This window comes from Hevea brasiliensis, chromosome 17 (assembly GCF_030052815.1).
Source record: "Hevea brasiliensis isolate MT/VB/25A 57/8 chromosome 17, ASM3005281v1, whole genome shotgun sequence".
In the NCBI taxonomy this organism is placed as follows: domain Eukaryota; kingdom Viridiplantae; phylum Streptophyta; class Magnoliopsida; order Malpighiales; family Euphorbiaceae; genus Hevea; species Hevea brasiliensis.
The window spans coordinates 21802049-21819985 of NC_079509.1; the positions used below are offsets into that span (position 1 = coordinate 21802049).

General features: G+C 35.5%; 1 protein-coding gene across 2 annotated transcripts; it reads left to right on the plus strand.

The window, feature by feature from the left end:
• The first annotated feature begins 491 nt into the window (after window positions 1-491).
• LOC110642656 (uncharacterized) lies at window positions 492-17491 on the plus strand. 2 transcript variants are annotated; one of them, XM_021794763.2, is made up of 16 exons: window positions 495-788; window positions 1746-2043; window positions 2128-2256; window positions 2356-2563; window positions 3080-3226; window positions 3917-3991; window positions 4404-4475; window positions 8314-8385; window positions 8658-8729; window positions 8848-8919; window positions 9496-9567; window positions 11052-11120; window positions 13609-13752; window positions 15269-15340; window positions 15934-16080; window positions 17001-17491. In XM_021794763.2, exons 2-16 carry the CDS (start codon window positions 1849-1851, stop codon window positions 17186-17188), a joined length of 1734 nt encoding a protein of 577 aa, XP_021650455.2. In that variant the 5' UTR covers window positions 495-788; window positions 1746-1848; the 3' UTR covers window positions 17189-17491. The 2 variants fall into 2 exon arrangements, with proteins under 2 accessions (XP_021650456.2, XP_021650455.2); XM_021794764.2 differs by lacking the exon at window positions 8658-8729 and having other exon boundaries at window positions 492-788.
• Window positions 17492-17937: the final 446 nt, after the last annotated feature.

The following is a 17937-nucleotide window of genomic DNA, read 5'->3' on the forward strand; positions in this document are numbered from 1 at the left end:
AGAGAAAATTATGTCTAAAAAAATCATATGGATAGAGAACTAATCATTTTAAATAAATAAAAATAACATTATCATTATTATTTGTCACTCATAAATACATTGCAAGAAGAAAGGGACATTGCCGTCCTCCACCTACTTTAATTATTTTTCTTGCAAGTAATGCTAAAATCAATGATACTTTGTCCATTCCTCTAGCAAATCATGTGCAAAATGTGTTCATGTTTTTTGTATTGTAACATTGCCTATGGCCAGTTCTCACTTAAGACCAATTCTAATAAAATATTATTTAAATTATATAAATTATTTTTATTATAATCAGGTGACAATCACATGTCAATAGATACTTTTATCCTACGTACAAATATATGTATACCCAGGAGCTAAAACGGCGGCGTCTTATGGTTCAGTTAGAGCTACAACGGGTTTGTAGTTATGATACGCAGGCTCAATCGCTTACTTCTCCCGCCGAATAATGCAAATAGGCCCCACAGCTGACATCTCCTCCTTTCCTTTTCTCGCTCACTTATAATAAAATCCCTCATCTCATCAACCGCTTCATGACTTCGATCTTTCCCCGTGTCGTTCATTAGACTGTTCTGACCCGAGCTCCTCACTCTTCCCGACTACTCCTCCTCCTCCTCCTAATCCCGTCCCTACTTTGCTGCTTTCAGTTTCAATCTCTCTCTCTCTCTCTCTCTCTCTCTGTCTCTCTCTCTCTATAATAATTGAAGCTTATTATCAGTTCTTGCTATGGATTCTCTCCCCTTAGAGCTTCCCTTTTCTTATAGGTATTTTTTTTTTATTATCTAAGATGAAAGTTTCTCTTCAGTGCACTTAGCTTCTTCATCTTTTCAGAAAAAAAAAAAAAAAAAAAACTATTGTTTGTGGTCATCATATTAAAGTCTTGTTTTGGGAGATGAGTTTACTGTAATTGTTGAATTGGGAAGTGTGTGATTTCTTAAAGGCTTTTATTTTCCTTTTTTTTGACAATTATATCTATCTAATGGTTTATACTGTATCCTTAATTAATCGATAATCATGACCTAAGAATTGATGGAGGGGTCCCTCTTCAAATGGGTGTTATTAATAATTACTCCCAACTTTTGAACCCTTCAAGATGAATCTTCTTGCATGGGTTGTGACACAACAATCTACCAGCAGTTTGTTAAATATGTTATGTTGTATTCTTTTATGGTACAGATGATGTTTCCAGTTATATATTTAGTCTATGTAGTGTGTGTTTGATGTATTTTTTTTAATTGTTGTCTGATCTTAGTTGAGGATTTTTTTTTTCTATGAATTTGTGATAAATTTTGAAACTATGGTGTTTCTGAAGTATAGTGAAGAAAGTTCATTTCCTTGTTGGTTACTCTGTGGTTCTGTATCCCCTTGTTGGGGGAAGGTAGAATTTTACGAGATTTCTTTTTGGTTAATTGAAAACAATTCAATTCTTAACTTAAAATTTATTTTAAAAGCATGATTTGGTGTGAATTCTTTTCTTGCAAATGATTTATTCCAAAGAAAGCTTGTTTGCATCACTAAATTGAGATTGCCTATATTTGTTGGCCCTGTTTGCTTCATAGTTTTTATTTTTATTTTTACAATGCCAAAAAGCAAGGAAGTGAATTTAGCAATCTAACCTAGTGAGGCCATAGTTGATGGGGCATTTTATTAGCATTCTGGTTACTTTTTACTGTACTTTCAAATATTAATTCTGTGCAGTTGTTATATATTTGATTCTACAGGATGAATCGATCTTAATGTTATATGCTTAGCTTTGTTAAAGGGTTCCAGCTATTCTTCCTCCCCCTTATTGAGATGAACATTAACCGGTAAAATAATCAATCAATGGGTGGAATTTGTTCAAGGAAGAGAGAACAACAGGTAATTGAGGACGGTGTCAGAAGTGGAGTCTGTGGAAGGTACAGCAAAAGTGGAAGTTCAAAATGGCTGGGAGCCTCACTTCCTCGACAGGTTGCAGACTTCCAGCCAGGAGGCAGTTGCCCAACCCTCATGGACTTATGCATACACAAAATACGCGAGGTTGCTAGCCTTCTTTGGCATGCTTACTTTTGAACTTTCCCTTTCTTCTTTTTCTCTAATCTTTTACTCTCTCCACTGTGACAGGATATTGAGAAATATGGCTCATTTTCAATGCTGCCAAGGGATATAAGTCAGCAAATCTTTAATGACTTGGTATTTTCACATTTTCTTACTGATGCTTCTTTTGAAGCATTCAGAGATTGTGCTCTCCAGGTACATTCTCTGGGGATGTTTTAGAAAATGAAAATTTTTTGATCATGATGTGCTTCACTTGTTTTTCAGTTCTTCTTACATTCCATATCACGTTGACAGGATGTCCTTTTGGGTGAATATCCTGGAGTGAAGGATAGCTGGATGAAGGTTGTCTCTTCACAAGGAACATCTTTACTTTCTGTAGACCTTTCTGATTCTGATGTCACAGATACTGGATTGGGTCTTCTCAAAGATTGTTCAAACCTCCAAGCGATGATTCTAAACCATTGTGACCACATTTCTGAACGTGGGCTGAAACACGTTAGTGGTACTGCTCTATTTGCTTTCTCATACTTGTTTGCCATAGTGCTGCAGTCTGTGGTGACTCTGTTGTTCTTTCTTTATTGTTTATAGTACGGTTGTTACTGAGGAGGAATATTATTTTTCCCAGAGTTTTATTCACATCGAATGCTATTTGGATATAATCTTCTTTGTTAAAATGAATTTTACCTTGATCAAAGGTTTGATGATCCATACTTTTCTTGTTTTATGTTATGCTTATACTATGTGAAGTGATTGTACTTGCTACGTCTTTTATCAGTTCTTTATTCTCAAGATGAACTGCTATGAACTAATAAAGTCCTTTTTTTAAATATTTTTTGTTACTCCAAGTCCATGCATTAAATCATTTAGTTTCTTTTCTTTTCTATTTGCTAGTAACTATATATATATATATATATATATATATATATATATATATATATATATCTTGAGTAGTTATTCTATCATTTCACTAACAGTATTTTCTGGTCATATGGATGATCATTGTAATCTTATTCTTTAGATCTTACCAACTTGACATCTTTGAGTTTCAAAAAGTGCAATGCTGTTACTGCTGAAGGGATGCGTGCCTTTTCCAGTTTAGTTAACTTAGAAAAGTTGGACTTGGAGAGGTGTCCCCGGATTCATGGTGGACTTGTTCATCTTAAAGGTTTGTCATGCCACATAACATGAATGCTGACGTTTCATTGTTGTATTTTTGGAGTACATTGCATCTTTTGCTTCTGGTAGTTATGCTTCTTAAGGGGACTGAATTGAAACTTTTCTTTCCAGAACATGATTTTATTTAAAGAATTTGAACATATTTTTGTCTGAATAAATTCGATCATATTCTTTGATTTCATGTTTCTATTGATTTACAAATTCGAGTACGTAGGCAATAGGCATGCAAGCTCATTTTTTATCTTCTTGTCCTTCTCCTCTTCTTCATCTTCTTTTCAAGGGAAGTTTTGGATCTAAGTCCTCCTACACTGACCCTTCCCTACCTTTTACCACTGGTACCTTGCGGCATATATACTTTCTCTCTCTCTCTCTCTCTCTCTCTCTCTCTCTCTCTCTCTCTTTTAAAGGTAAGATTGCACCTAACAAACCTACACTGAGGTGCATGATTATATCTGGTCAGGGGTGGAAAAAGATAAGCGGCTGTTGTAGCTGTTTTGAGGTAAGGGCCATTATAATAGAATTTGACTAAGGTCCAGGTAGCACTAGCCATATAGACTTGATAACTTTCTCATGGAGTTGTATGGGTTTGCTATTAATCTATCACATTTACAAATTATCAGGCTAGCATCTGTTTTAAACTTGTTTTTATTGCTCTGACATTCTTCTTTGCCCCCTCCAGGACTTATGAAACTGGAGTCTCTTAATATTAGATGTTGCAAATGTATTACTGATTTGGACATGAAGGCTCTCTCAGGTAATTGCTCTTTCCATTTTTGTTTGGCTGGAATGTGTGTATGGCTGCATGCATATGCATACTTCTATTATTTTGGGGGTCTATCTTTGCTTGTGATTGATGAAGTTACTTTATGCATTTGAAAATGCCCTCTTGCTAGTGCGTAGATTAATTTCCCAACTAAGGTTGCTGTCTTTTGGGTTGGGATTAGCTGTTGAGAGGTTGTCAAAAGGAAGTTTTTCTCATTGGCTATATTCAAAAGAAAGGTAGTGGTGTAGGCTTAAGATTCTCATCAGAGCGAAATAAAACTTGGTGCATTTTTTTTGCCATTTTCAGTACTCTCTCTCTCTCTCTCTCCCCCTCTCTCTCTCTCTCTCTCTCTCCACTGGCTAGTTTCAATTGAGGTCAGTTTATCTGAACTCTAATTTTTCAGGTCTCACTAGCCTGAAGGAGTTGCAAGTTTCCAACAGCAACATCACTGATTTGGGAGTTTCTTATTTGAGAGGTACTTGCATATTTTGAAGTTTTATGTAATTATTTGACAACAGTAACAGCTGCATGCTCTTCTTGTTCCACATTTATTGTGTTTTTGTGCTTGCAATACTTGGTCCTGCTTTTCCAATGAGATATTTCTTACTTAGAATTGGAAAAGAACCAAAGGTGATCTGCAGAATAAGAATTCAATGTTAGAAAACAAGAAAAAAAAAAAGCTTTTAAAAGTGGCAGCTGGCAGGCATCCTAGCTAAAACCTCTATAGCAATTGCTGTTGTTTCTAATGTCACAATTTCAGGGCCGTGGAGGGTTTCAACACCTGGCAAACTTTTATAACTCATCAGAATGTTCCTTGTATTGTTGGGCAAGATTGAGCTTGTGAATTGTGATATTATTTCAACAACACTTAAAACTGACTGTAGCAACAACTGGTGCAAAAATTGGTTAGTTTTATGTTATATGCTAGGAGTGCGAATAATGTGACCAACTAATGTATTATTTGAGCCATGTGAAAGGGATCATTCGGTTTAGGTTACTTTGTCCAAACACCCTCTTGTCACATCTGTTGCTCCTAATTACCCATTCCATGCTTCGAGTTTATGCTTTGTATAGTTGTATTTAGGTTTATGACTACCTCTCATTTTGCATTGGATGGTCTTTCTAAAATTTAATAAACAATCTTGTGTTACATATCATAGTAAAAGGAGAAGGAATGTTAGGAAAGTAGTGTAACTGCTTTTGGAGGGAAATACCTAAAATAGTTTAGGTTTGATAGAGTTAGTTTTGGATGTCTGAATCTGTTAGAGAGCAGTTACTGCTGTGTGTATAAAGGGTCAGCTCATACCTGTATGGATTCATTCAAGATTCAATTCAATAATATACTCTCTTCTTTTCTTTAAACCTATGTTCTCTTCTCTTCTCATCTCATTTCTCTATTCTCTTCCCATCTCATTCTTTTCTCTTCTCATCTAATTCTTTTCTCTTCTCATCTCATCTTTCTTCTCTGTTCTGAGTTCCAATCTCTGTTATCAGATTTGATCCATAACAATTTGGTATCAGAGCCTGTAGCGTGAGGGAACCAGCCAATTTCAGATCTGGAATGTCGCAAGATGACTAGATCTGGGACAGTTACTCAAGAATCTAGGGTTTCAGAGTTGGAGGAACAAGTTAGGGTTTTACAGGAGGATTTTAAGAAGAATAAGGAGGAATTGCGTGGGGAAAACAAGCAATCTGCAATAGAATTAAGGGAGGAAATCAAGCAATCTGCAATTGATACCAGGAAAATTATCCTGGAGGAGTTCCGATCCTTGTCTGGTGCAAATTTGGCTGAGAAGGCCAGAGGAAACCAGCATGGAGGCAATGAGGAGGCTGGTACTTCTATGGCTACTCTTGGAGGAAGGGGAATTCTTCCTGTGCCAAGGGAGAACATTAATACAAGTCAGAGAGGGGCTAATAATGTTGGATCTACAACTGAAGTTGAAGGTATGTCCAAATTTTTGCCCAAAGTTAAGTTGATTACTTTTGATGGCAAAGAACATAGGGCTTGGCGAAGGAAATGTACCAAGTATTTTGAGGTATATGGGGTTCGTAAGGATCAAATAGTGGGAATAGCAAGTTTATTTTTGATAGAAAGGGCTGATGCATGGTATCATAACTGGGTTAAGGGTGATGGAGGTCATTCTTGGGAAGATTTTAAGAGGGAATTGTGTGGCAGGTTTGGGGATGAAGGATTAGGGGATGTAGTTGAAGAATTCATGAGGTTAAGGCAACAAAGCACTCTTGAGAAGTATCAAGATAAATTTGAAGATATTAGAATTAGGTTGGAAAGGATGATGCCTAATCTTGGAGAAGCTTATTTTCTGTCAAGTTTTTTTGGGGTTTGAAGGATGATATTAGACCTATGGTTAAGATGATGAAGCCCGTGAATCTTTCTCAAGCTATTGAGGTTGCAAGATTGCAAGAACAACTCATAAACTCTACCAGGAAACCAATTTCTTATTCTAGACCCTACCAAAATGATATCGTTTCATCTTCAGTGCCTATTACCTATAAACCTAATCAACCTACTCAGAATTATCCTTATGCTCCTAAACCCCCTATAACAGACCAGAATGCCAATTCAAAACAACCAAATTCTGTGCAGAAAACCTTACCTACCACTAGTCAGTCTTCTGTCTACCAACCTGCAACTAAATTTACTTCCACCGATTACACTAATTCAAATACCATTAGACAACCCAGACCTTGTTTTACGTGTGGAGAGAAATTCTTTCCTGGCCATCAATGTAAACAGAAAACTCTCATGGCCCTGCAATTGCAAGAGAATGATGCCTCAGTATTTAAAACAAGGAATAGATGAGGGGGAAGAGGAATGGCATGATGTTATAGAAGGAGAAGTACCTGCTGTATCTGAAAAAGTTGCTCTGTCAGCGCATGCTATGGAAGGCAGTCATGGGGTTCATACTATAAGAATAATTGGGCAGCATAAGAACAGGGAATTGTTGATATTAATAGATAGTGGTAGTACCAACGGTTTCTTGGGTGCAAGAGTGGCAAAAGAGCTGAAGTTACCTATTGTTGAAGGGCCTGCAATTGCTGTGACAGTAGCTGATGACAGGAAAATTTCTAGCAGCAGCATGTGTCCCAACTTTAGATGGGGAATGCAGCAACACTCTTTTGTATTTGACTTCAAGCTATTAGACATGTGGAGTGTTGATATTATATTGGGAGTTGACTGGTTGAGGACATTTAATTCCATTTTATTTGATTTTCAGCAATCAAGAATTACTTTCTAGCATGCAGGGCAGTTGGTTACATTGCAAGGGATCAATGATTTGGGCACTCAATCTAAATTGCTGCACTGTACCAGTTCTCAATGTAAATTGTTGCATGGAAAGGGAATGTTCAGAAGTAATTCTGGTCATACTTTGCTGCATCAACTGATTTACCAGGGATAATTTGCAAATTCTTCAGGGCCTTATTAAGTGGGATAATTTCCAGCGGAAGAAGCTACATTTGGGCTCAAATCATTTGTCCTCGCTCAATTTCTTAAATTCTCATCTTCCTGGGGACAAGAAGATTCTCTTGCGGAGCGTATTGTTACATATTATAGTAAAAGGAGAAGGAATGTTAGGAAAGTAGTGTAACTGCTTTTGGAGGGAAATACCTAAAATAGTTCAGGTTTGATAGAGTTAGTTTTGGATGTCTGAATCTGTTAGAGAGCAATTACTGCTGTATGTATAAAGGGTCAGCTCATACCTGTATGGATTCATTCAAGATTCAATTCAATAATATACTCTCTTCTCTTCTTTAAACCTCTGTTCTGTTCTCTTCTCATCTCATTTCTCTATTCTCTTCCCATCTCATTCTTGTCTCTTCTCATCTAATTCTTTTCTCTTCTCATCTCATCTTTCTTCTCTGTTCTAAGTTCCAATCTCTGTTATCAGATCTGATCCATAACATCTTGTTAGTGCATTTGATGTCTCATAACCTATCCGTTCATCACTTTTTCCTTTTTTTTTTTTAATGATTTGAAGTTCCCCCTTTTGTTTTGTGTTAAATTTTCCTCATATACAATCATATATAAGGCTTTCCTTTATGAATTTATATTATTCTGCAATTGTTGTTTCTCCAGGTTTTAATATATTATTCAAATATTTTGCTATTTGTTGAAGTTGGTTCTTTTCATTGATTTCACACTTTAAAAAAAAAAATAAATAAATGCACAAATTTTGTTTAATTTAAAGAAATTTGTGCATTCTTGGGACTTATTGTCATTTGTGATTCTGCATTTCTGCTCCTTTCCAGTCTTGTAGAGCTGAAGTGACTGGATCTTTGTTTTTGCTTAGCAGGGTTGCAGAAGCTGATTATGTTGAACTTAGAGGGATGCAATGTTACCACCAGATGCTTGGATTCTATCTCTGGTTGACTCTCTCTTCAGTTCTTGTATTTTCTATGATCCTTTTTAATAATGGTGGGGAAATCAAGTCAGTGTTTTTCTGAATGTATTGATTATAAATTTGGAGATTGAATTGAATTAAGGATAGATTCTCAAGAAATTTTTCCCATCAAATAAGCATGGGTTTTCAGAAGCAAATTGCTTAAGAATTCTCTGGACTTTTATGGATGATAGCTTTGGTAACTTGATGTTAGATCAATTATAGATCATGGGCAGATAAATGATTCTTTTTTGCAGCTCTTGTTGCCCTTGCATATTTAAATCTGAACAGATGTGGTCTATCTGATGATGGGTGGGATAAATTTTCTGGTGAGCAAAATTTGGCTTATAAATGGATCAACCCTATTGTTAATGGAATGTATTATTTTTCTATATATTGCATGGCGCAGGTGGTCCTTAGTTCACTATATAAATCATATGCCTGCAGGACTAAAAAACTTGAAGGTGTTGAGCTTGGGATTTAACAATATAACAGATGCATGTCTGGTGCATCTAAAAGGTATTCTCTCTCTGTCTTGATTTCTAATATTTTTCAAATATTCCAGCAGCGTCTGAACATGTTGGTTGCATTGACTGAATCCATTACAATGTTGGCCATTTAATAGTATTATTTTTCTTTGTGGGTTGGTTTGGCGATACTTGAAGAGTCTGGTGCTTGGTTAGACTTGATGTAAGGTTTACATTATGTTCCAAGAGATGTTGTGTTGGCCTGAGTTTGTGAAATCTGTGTAAAAGTCAAAGCTGGTATGATATGGCTTTATTAGTTCGGCTGTCCCAAATTTAGATGCCACATGGTCTGAATGTTTACGTCAAATCTAGGACCATGACACAGCACACACAATGTCTAGCATACTTTGAATGACAATAAAAGGGCAAATTTTCTTTTACCCATCCTAGAAGCTATTCAATGCACATCTTGGCTTCTTTCAGCTGAGTTCTCACTGAATTCCTATTAACTGCGACTGGCTGGATTTGCATAAAAGAAAAAATCTGCACACTTTGTGTCATAGGTGAAAATTATTGATGTTCTTCATGTTCCTTCATTACAAATTTGTCTGATTCTGCTACTTTCCAGGCCTAACAAATTTGGAAAGCTTGAACTTGGATTCTTGTCAGATTGGTGATGAAGGGCTTGCTAATTTGACTGGTATGCTATTCCATCTTACATACTTTGCAGCTTGACAAACGTGATTACGAGTGACTTCTCTTGAATACTGTTTCCATGATGACTTCCTAACCTATGCTAGAACTCATCAGGAGATCAAAAGACCAACTTGCTTAACTCGATTTGTTGCTATTATCCTTTCTGAATCTATTCATTGTGAATGTCAAGTTACCGCCTTCTGTGCTTGTTTATCATGTTCTTCTAGGATCATTTCAAATTCTGGGCTGCTTCTCAGTGCATCATAAGGAAGCTGTTTTACTTGATTTTCCGTGTTAACCTTTAATTTTTATGGTATATTGGAGTTCCATAATAAAAGTTTGGAGTCATGATTGGGTTCTTTCTCCTGTAATTATTGTCATTTCTATGCAATTAATTATTATTATTTGTTTTTTTTTTTATAATTCATTGTTTTCCTCTTGTATCTAATAACTTTTTATTTTATTACAATGGTCTTGTTGATGGATCTTAGGGAAAGAACTATGTTGGTCTCGCAATAATTGAGTTGTGAAATCAACTATGATGTTATCTGAACTTTGTATTGCCAAAGGAAAAGAAATGAATCATGGAATTTTTATTCACAGAAACAATGTTAGTCACATGGTTCCTAATTTCCTTTTGTATAGATGATACTTTTTGGAATTAAATCTTAGGTTATTAGGCTATTAGCAGTTGAAATTTTCGAGTAAATTTAGTCGCTATATCAATGGTTGGACTGAACTGTTTTTGGAGTAAGGTTTAATTGACTTTGGCATTTGCAGTTGGATTTATTGTTCTGAAATTGTGAATTGATTCCTAGTGGTAATGCAACTCATAAATCATGAGCAAAGATGGCACCATCATTAGATCTTATTAATTTTTGGAACCTATTGCATGTTTGGTGATAATTTGGGAGGAAAAGGTGGTCAATCTAGAAGCTGAGACCATATTGTGCTACAATATTTCAAAATCTTGCTTGTGCCTACCTATGTAAGAAAGATTGTTACTCAATCATGTTCCTGCTGAATGGATTCTAGAACAGGGAATTGGAAACAGTTATATTTCCATCATTTTGTTAGAGGTGATTGTTTTTGAGTTCGAATTTGCATTCTTGTGGGGGTAATCTTAAGAAGTTAACATTACACCAAGTTCCACTGTTCCACCCATCCATATATGTCTCTTGGAATTGTAAGCTTCTCTAGTAGGATTTTAGGAAATTCGCAATATGCTTACTACCTACTAAAACAATGGGTTGGCTTGTTTTGATAATATTCTAAGATCATCATTATTATGTAGGAATGCTGGCTTTACTGTGTTTTATGCTTTAGTTGTGTGCTATATCACCAGGCCAAGAAAAAAACAATACTGAGATGTTACCTAGCAATTTGCATTTGTTAGGTGAACAATCTAAGGATTTATTGTGCAATATGCCTATTTACTACATTAAAGAATGTGATTGATTTTATACTGTGCTTTGGTTCTGTTTGCAGGCCTTCCACTTAAAAGTTTGGAGTTGTCTGATACTGATGTTGGAAGCAATGGGCTCCGCCATCTTTCTGGTTTGCATTCTAACACCAGTTACCATATATTATAGCATTGTATGATTCATTCCTTTTTCGGCCTCACTGTGATGATGTCTTCTTTTTATATCCCCTGGCAATCCATTTTAATTTATTGGACTACCTACTAGATTGAATAGCTTTTGGCATAGTTATCATGGATCTAAATCACGGTCGTGGTTGCTGGTAACAGAAATGGGTTTGTAACGATTGTAATGTAGCAATAGAAGCTTATCGCCATGGAAATTTTTTTGAGAAATTGCAAAGTTCATGAAATGAGTAGATATTTAAAGATATAATTAAAACTAAGATACACAAATAAATAATATGTATAAAGACATCAAATAAAGACATTAAACCCATCATTCGTAGACATCATTAGCATTAATAAATTTAAAATTAAAAATAACTAGGCAGATATCAGATCTCATTTCATTGCCTTTAAGTAACAGTTAATAATGTCCGTTTATTTTACATAACGGCTGTTACTAGCCTGCAATTTAATTGCCCTATCATAATATTACCCTTAGAAACCTTTATTTAACAGCTATGATTTAAAACCATGATAGTTGTACTTTGTTTTTGTATGCCTTTCCTTATATAGGATGGCTTTTCTCATATTTTCTTTACAAAATTTCATCTTTCATAAAAGGGAGAGAGAGAGAGGAAGAGAGAGAGAGAGAGAGATTGTTGACTAATAGTTTTTGTTGGAATACTGAAGGAGGGAACAAAATCCCTCATTGGGCATGGGAATTATAAAGGGCATATAAGTGCTGGAAAACCAAACCAAAATGGCTTACGCCATTTTGGTGATGGAGAGCCTAGTTTCAAGCTTAGTTTAGCATGGAGACCTGCCTCTTTATTGATCCACATACCTGGGCCCATGATTCTTTAAATGTTATCAAAGTGGTGAAGCCCAACGGCCATAGATCTGGGACCCAAAAGCATAGTGGGCTGAGTTGTAGTGAGCCAGACTTGTGAGCTAGACTTTGGTGGACCCACGTGCTAGTCAAGCATAGCTAGACTTTGAGGGCAGAGCCAGAAAAGGAGCCAAGCCCAAGTTAGATGGATCACCCTATGCAATGACAAGTGACAACTAAGCCTATGAGCCTGAGCTTGAACCTAGTTGCAGTTGATGGGGACTGTTGGAATATTGAAGGTTGAAACAAAATCCCACATTGACCGTGCATGAGAATTATAAAGGGCTTATAAGTTTTAGCAAACCAAACATCTTAGGCTATTTTGGTGATGGAAAGACTAGTTTCAAGCCCAGTTTAGCCTAGAGGCCTGCCTCTTTATTGATTCACACTTCTGCAGCTGTGATTCTTTAGTATTCCTCTTAATGAGAGAAAAATTTGTTGTGACAATGTAAGCATGAAAAACTAGTTGGCCTAGAGAAATAGAATGGTGACCTGGCATAGAGAAATCAACACAAGGGACTATATGGTTCGCCTTTCTTGGACTATAAATCTCTCTCTCTCTCTCTCTCTCTCTCTCTCTCTCTCTCTCTCTCTCTCTCTGATATAAATACCTTAGGGTTTGTATGAAGTTCTTATTTACGGCTTGATAATGCTCGCTTTCGCTCTCTCTCAGAGAGAGAGAGAGAGAGAGAGAGAGAGAGCGAGAGCGAGAGCAAGCGTTAACAAGCTGTAAATAAGAATTGCATACAAACCATAAGGTATTTATATGCTTTCATCTGTGTTTAGGAACCATTGCTTGGTGCAGTGGTAAAAATTTTGGGCTTTCAAGCACGTTGTTGCAGATCTGAAGTTGTGACAGCAAGTTTTTCATACAAAATTGTTAGACGTAGAATTCATATTCTTCCTTCCAATTCCCCATGTCATGGGACCATAACTGGGTGAAGGCTTTTTCACTTTGGCTTATGTGCTTTACATGTTGAAATTCATGTGTAAAAGGAGTTGAATATGAACTGGAGAAAGTCAACTACTTTTGCTTCATTTGTTATGTGAACTTTTCATGTTTGGCTCCTATAATATATCATTGTTATCATGCATTTTTGTGACTATTACAGTTTATATGTAGGATGATATTGGGATGTGAAATCTAAATCTAATGAGCAAAGCTGCTAGCTTTTCTAGGATGTAGGAAGTTTGAGAGTTCTGTGGGTATTAGAATTTCTCTACATTGGCTGATTCTTCTTTTTCCATTTTTCCTTTTCTTTTTTAATATGCAAAAAAATCTTATTGAAATATTACACAAGCAAAGCCACCTAAACCATGAGATTGGCTTCTTATCGTGCAAGCTTTCCATTACTTCTCTTATGATTTTCTTTGTGTTGTTTGGAATTGCTAATTTACATTAAAATGAATTCAATTTTAATGTGTTCTCGTAGTATGTCATCTGTATCCTTCTTAACAACGAGGCAGTTTTTCTACTGATCAGGTTTTAGGTTATTCTATACATGTTTGTTTCTTGGTGGGATCACTTAATTTAAAGACTGACTTGTAATCACTTTCTTTTCTTTCAGGTTTAACTCATCTGGAGGACTTAAATCTGTCATTCACCTTAGTAACTGACAGTGGTTTAAAGAAGCTATCTGAATTGACATCTCTTAGATCACTGAACTTGGATGCTCGACAAATTACAGATGCTGGACTTGCAGCTCTTACAAGTAAGCATTAATGGATTTCTTAAGATGCCTCTATGCATAAATGCTAGTATTTACTTTGTGCAACTAGTTGAGGCATTAGGTATCGTTGTGCATTGAAGTTTGGCTGGTGGAAATAATGTAGTTATATTATCAGGTGTGCTTTTTAATTGAGGTATTTGCACTTTTGAAAATGTGGTAAAAATTTTTGGGAAGCAGAAGTTAATTAATCAAATTTGTGTGTTTATGGGATATCCTGTAGGAAAGTATTATGGCAGCTGAAATTAGGACCAAGTTTTGAAGAATTTGGGCTTCATTGGGGATTCAAGATGTGGGAATCAAGAATATTATTTTGGGAGTCGGATATCTGATTCTAATAATGGGGCAATGGTCATAGAGAGGAAATTGGAATAATCACAAAAGTGTAGCGGGGTGGGGAAGAGGCTGTTGATGGGCCAGGCAAGAGAGGCAAAACTAAGCAGCCCAGAAAAAAAAAAAATTCAGTGCTTTTAGGCCAAAATCTGTTGATTGAAATTTAGGATATTGGGCTTCAGCTCAGCCTTAGGTCGTTGCATTTTTTGAGACTTCTCTTTTTCATGATTTTTTTTTAAATTTGTTTTCTTAAATTGATTGTCTAACATGGAAGATTACAAGTGTATACATTTGAGCTTGAAGAAATCAAATTCACTTGTGTTCCATTTGGATAGATATGCATTTGAAATGGAGGTGTATTTGGATTTGCTTTTCAAGTGAAAAAACATAGGATCAACATAATGGCATTAAAAGCAATTTCTAGTAGGGGTGGGCTTGGTTCAGTTCAGCTGGAGTTTGGGAAATCCCAGAACCAAACTGAACCAAACCTTGGTTCTCAGTTTGGTTCCTTGGTGCCGGTTCCTGGTTCTTGGTTTGGGTCTCTGTTCCTGACGAATTTATTTATAAGATGATTAATCATTAACTTAAAACATTTTAATATTTTGCTTTCATAAAATACCATTTACTGGCATGGATAGTGTTCTCACCATCTTATGCTGTTCATCTTTTGGTTTTCCGTAAGGGTTTGCCTATTAGATATGCAACAAACCCTTTTGTTTTTTGATATTTTTTCTCATATTTTTCTCTTTTAATACTATTTTCTTTTTTTATTAAACAAACCCCCCCAAAATATATATATATATATATATATATATATATATATATATATATATATATATATATATATATATATATGTTAATGCATGAGTTTTGGCAAACATGTATCATAAACTCATAATGTTATGGATCCTTATTTATACCGGAAATGTAAGCGTTCCTTTTGTGTATCCATGTCTTATCTATTAATAAGCATCCAAGGTTTTTTTTTTTTTTTTGGTCAATGCATCGAAGTTGAGTCCAGCCCAGATGTAGCAATCTTCAATCCTCTTACAAAGCTGATGTTCAAAATCAAACCAGCATCTGAATGTTGACTTTTAGCTAGCTTATCTTCATTTTTTTTCCGTATGTAATTATTATGATACCCTTATTAGTATTACTTTTAATGCAGAACTGACAGGATTGATACATCTAGATCTCTTTGGGGCTCGCATTTCAGATGCTGGAACAAATTCTTTGCTATGTAAGAATACATGCTACCACTGTATGAATACTCTTGTTATAATTAGTCAATGTCATTACGCTGCCAGAACAGTCGAGACATCTTGTTCTGGCCAATAAAAGGGAACAAATATCTTCATGTTTTGTTCTGGTAAAGATCTTCATCTGTTTGTCACTTGGTCTGGCTTCAGCTAATTTTCAACCAAAATTTCTCAATGCATACCAACCAAGACGTATTATATGAAATATGATAGATTTTATTTTTCTTAAGCTTTTTATGTTAACTTGATAATTTAGAACTTTTAATTGGTATGTTATAGCATTTTATTTAGTCCCTGTGTGTGTGTGCATGCATGCAATATAATATTTATGCATTTTTTTTTTTCGGAACACCAGAACAGCCAGTTTAATGATTATCCAGTACCAATAATGGCTCTGAATAATCACTGATTGTTATCAACTTAAATCCAACTTGCTTTTTTATTTTGTTACATCTTTTTATTTAACAATACCTGATTCCTTTCTTTGTTTAAACTACAGCCTTATTATGCTATTATTTTTGACTTGTGGTACAAGTCATCTGCTTTAACTCCCAAATGTCTTCGTGCCAAGCAGACTTCAAGAATCTCCAGTGCCTTGAAATCTGTGGTGGAGGATTAACTGATGCTGGGGTGAAAAATATTAAAGACCTAGCCCACCTGACAGTACTGAATCTATCACAAAATTGCAGCCTGACGGACAAAACCTTGGAGTTGATTTCTGGTAACATTTTACTTCTTATTACTATGAATATATATTCTTGAAGTTGCTGGTAAATACCAGTCAAAAATACAAGTCATTGCTATTGATGTGTAAAGTAAAAAGTCTAACATCCATGTGTGTGGTTTCATTAGTGATTGTTGTGTATCTTCTTTAAGTTCCACTTGCTTGGTCATGCTGCATTCTGTGATTAATTGCTCTCCTTCACTTCAAATAAACCTTCACTAATTGGTGATCTTAGCTCAAGAACTGAAGATTTGTAGAAAATGGAAAATTTGAGATGGAAATTTGAGAGAAACAGAAGGGAAGTGTACAAATAAAAAAGAAAACAAGTTCTCTGCCTCATTGCTCTTAGATAAAAAGGACAATGTGCCCATGAGAGTAACGACTGTTCCCCCCCTTTATCGTTACCAATACCTTTTCTTTTATGCTGTTATTTAACGTGGGTAATGGTAACGCCGCCCTCAAAAACCTGTATTTAAAGGCCGCCTTGTTACCTAATAGCTGTTATTTAAAACCATGGTCTCTGTTCATGCCTCGTGTAATATATATGGCTAGAAATGTTATTTTCCTGGATATAGGCTCGTAAGTTGAAAGATTGCATGCTTAGATAAGTCTTTGCTCATTAGAGGGCTAGAGTCCATGATTGATGGATCAGAGCCTACATTGATTAAGATGGTTGGTTTTCTCATATTTTCTTTAGCTTGGTGAAAAAATCAGTGCAAGATTACTCTATATCGAAGCAATTCTTTGATAGTCCCATTAGGGGTTCTGCAATATGACCTATCTAAACAGCCCATACATCCAGCCATATGCTTCCGCTGGGCAATTAAGATCTCTATGATCCTCTATTACAGTTCAACTAGAATAAACTCACAGATTGTCGAAATTGACTTGCATACTTGTTTTTCGTGTAAATGTAGGATTGGCAGAATTAGTGTCATTGAATGTTTCAAATTCTCTCATAACCAATGAGGGATTGCGGTATCTGAAGCCTTTAAAGAATTTACGCTCATTATCTTTAGAGTCTTGCAAGGTGACTGCATCAGAAATCAAGAAGCTTCAGTTAACAGCACTTCCCAATTTGGTAAGCTTTCGGCCTGAACATTGAGAAAGCAATAGTAAGACATCCTGTAAATATCCTGCCATCAACCTTGTGTAGCTTCATGTACAGTGTAATAAATTTTTATTGAAAGAAACATATAGGTTGGGCACAAGAATGTGATTGGTGTGTATGATTCCAGTGGTATATGTAAATATGGCTTGCTGCTGATTGAACTTTACGTAGTGGCTGGTGCTCAGTGCAAACTACTGTCTATACGCTGTAACTGAACTGCAGTTTGCAGTGTCAAACTCGGGTGGTGGAATTTAATTAAACATGCCAGAAATATGCTAGTAAATAATATTCTCAGAATCATCCTTGTATTGTTTGTATAGTTCATATGTTTCAGGCGAAAACATTCTGGTTCAGTTAAAGATGGTATTCCGATCTTTATTTATATGCACAATGATTGAACAATTTCATGTTTCCAATTCTAAGATGTTTTCTAAACTTGGAAACATGCTTCCCTTTTAGTAAAAGCTTAGGGAAGACGAAAAGAAATTTCTGAAGTTCACCATGTCATGAATCTCTTCTTATCAGGCCTGTCCAAGTTTTCAACAGGAATGTGATTTCTGATATGAGAAAATAATTTAATCTTTCATACAATCATATCTTTTGAAATATTTTTTTAAAAATTAAAAATAACTGAATTTTTTCATTTCAAATTTGAAAACTCATAAAAATAAATTAATTAGACTTGAGTTTTTATAAGATTTTAGTTTCAAACTGGGGGAAAAAAGTTTGTGAAGTCGACAGTA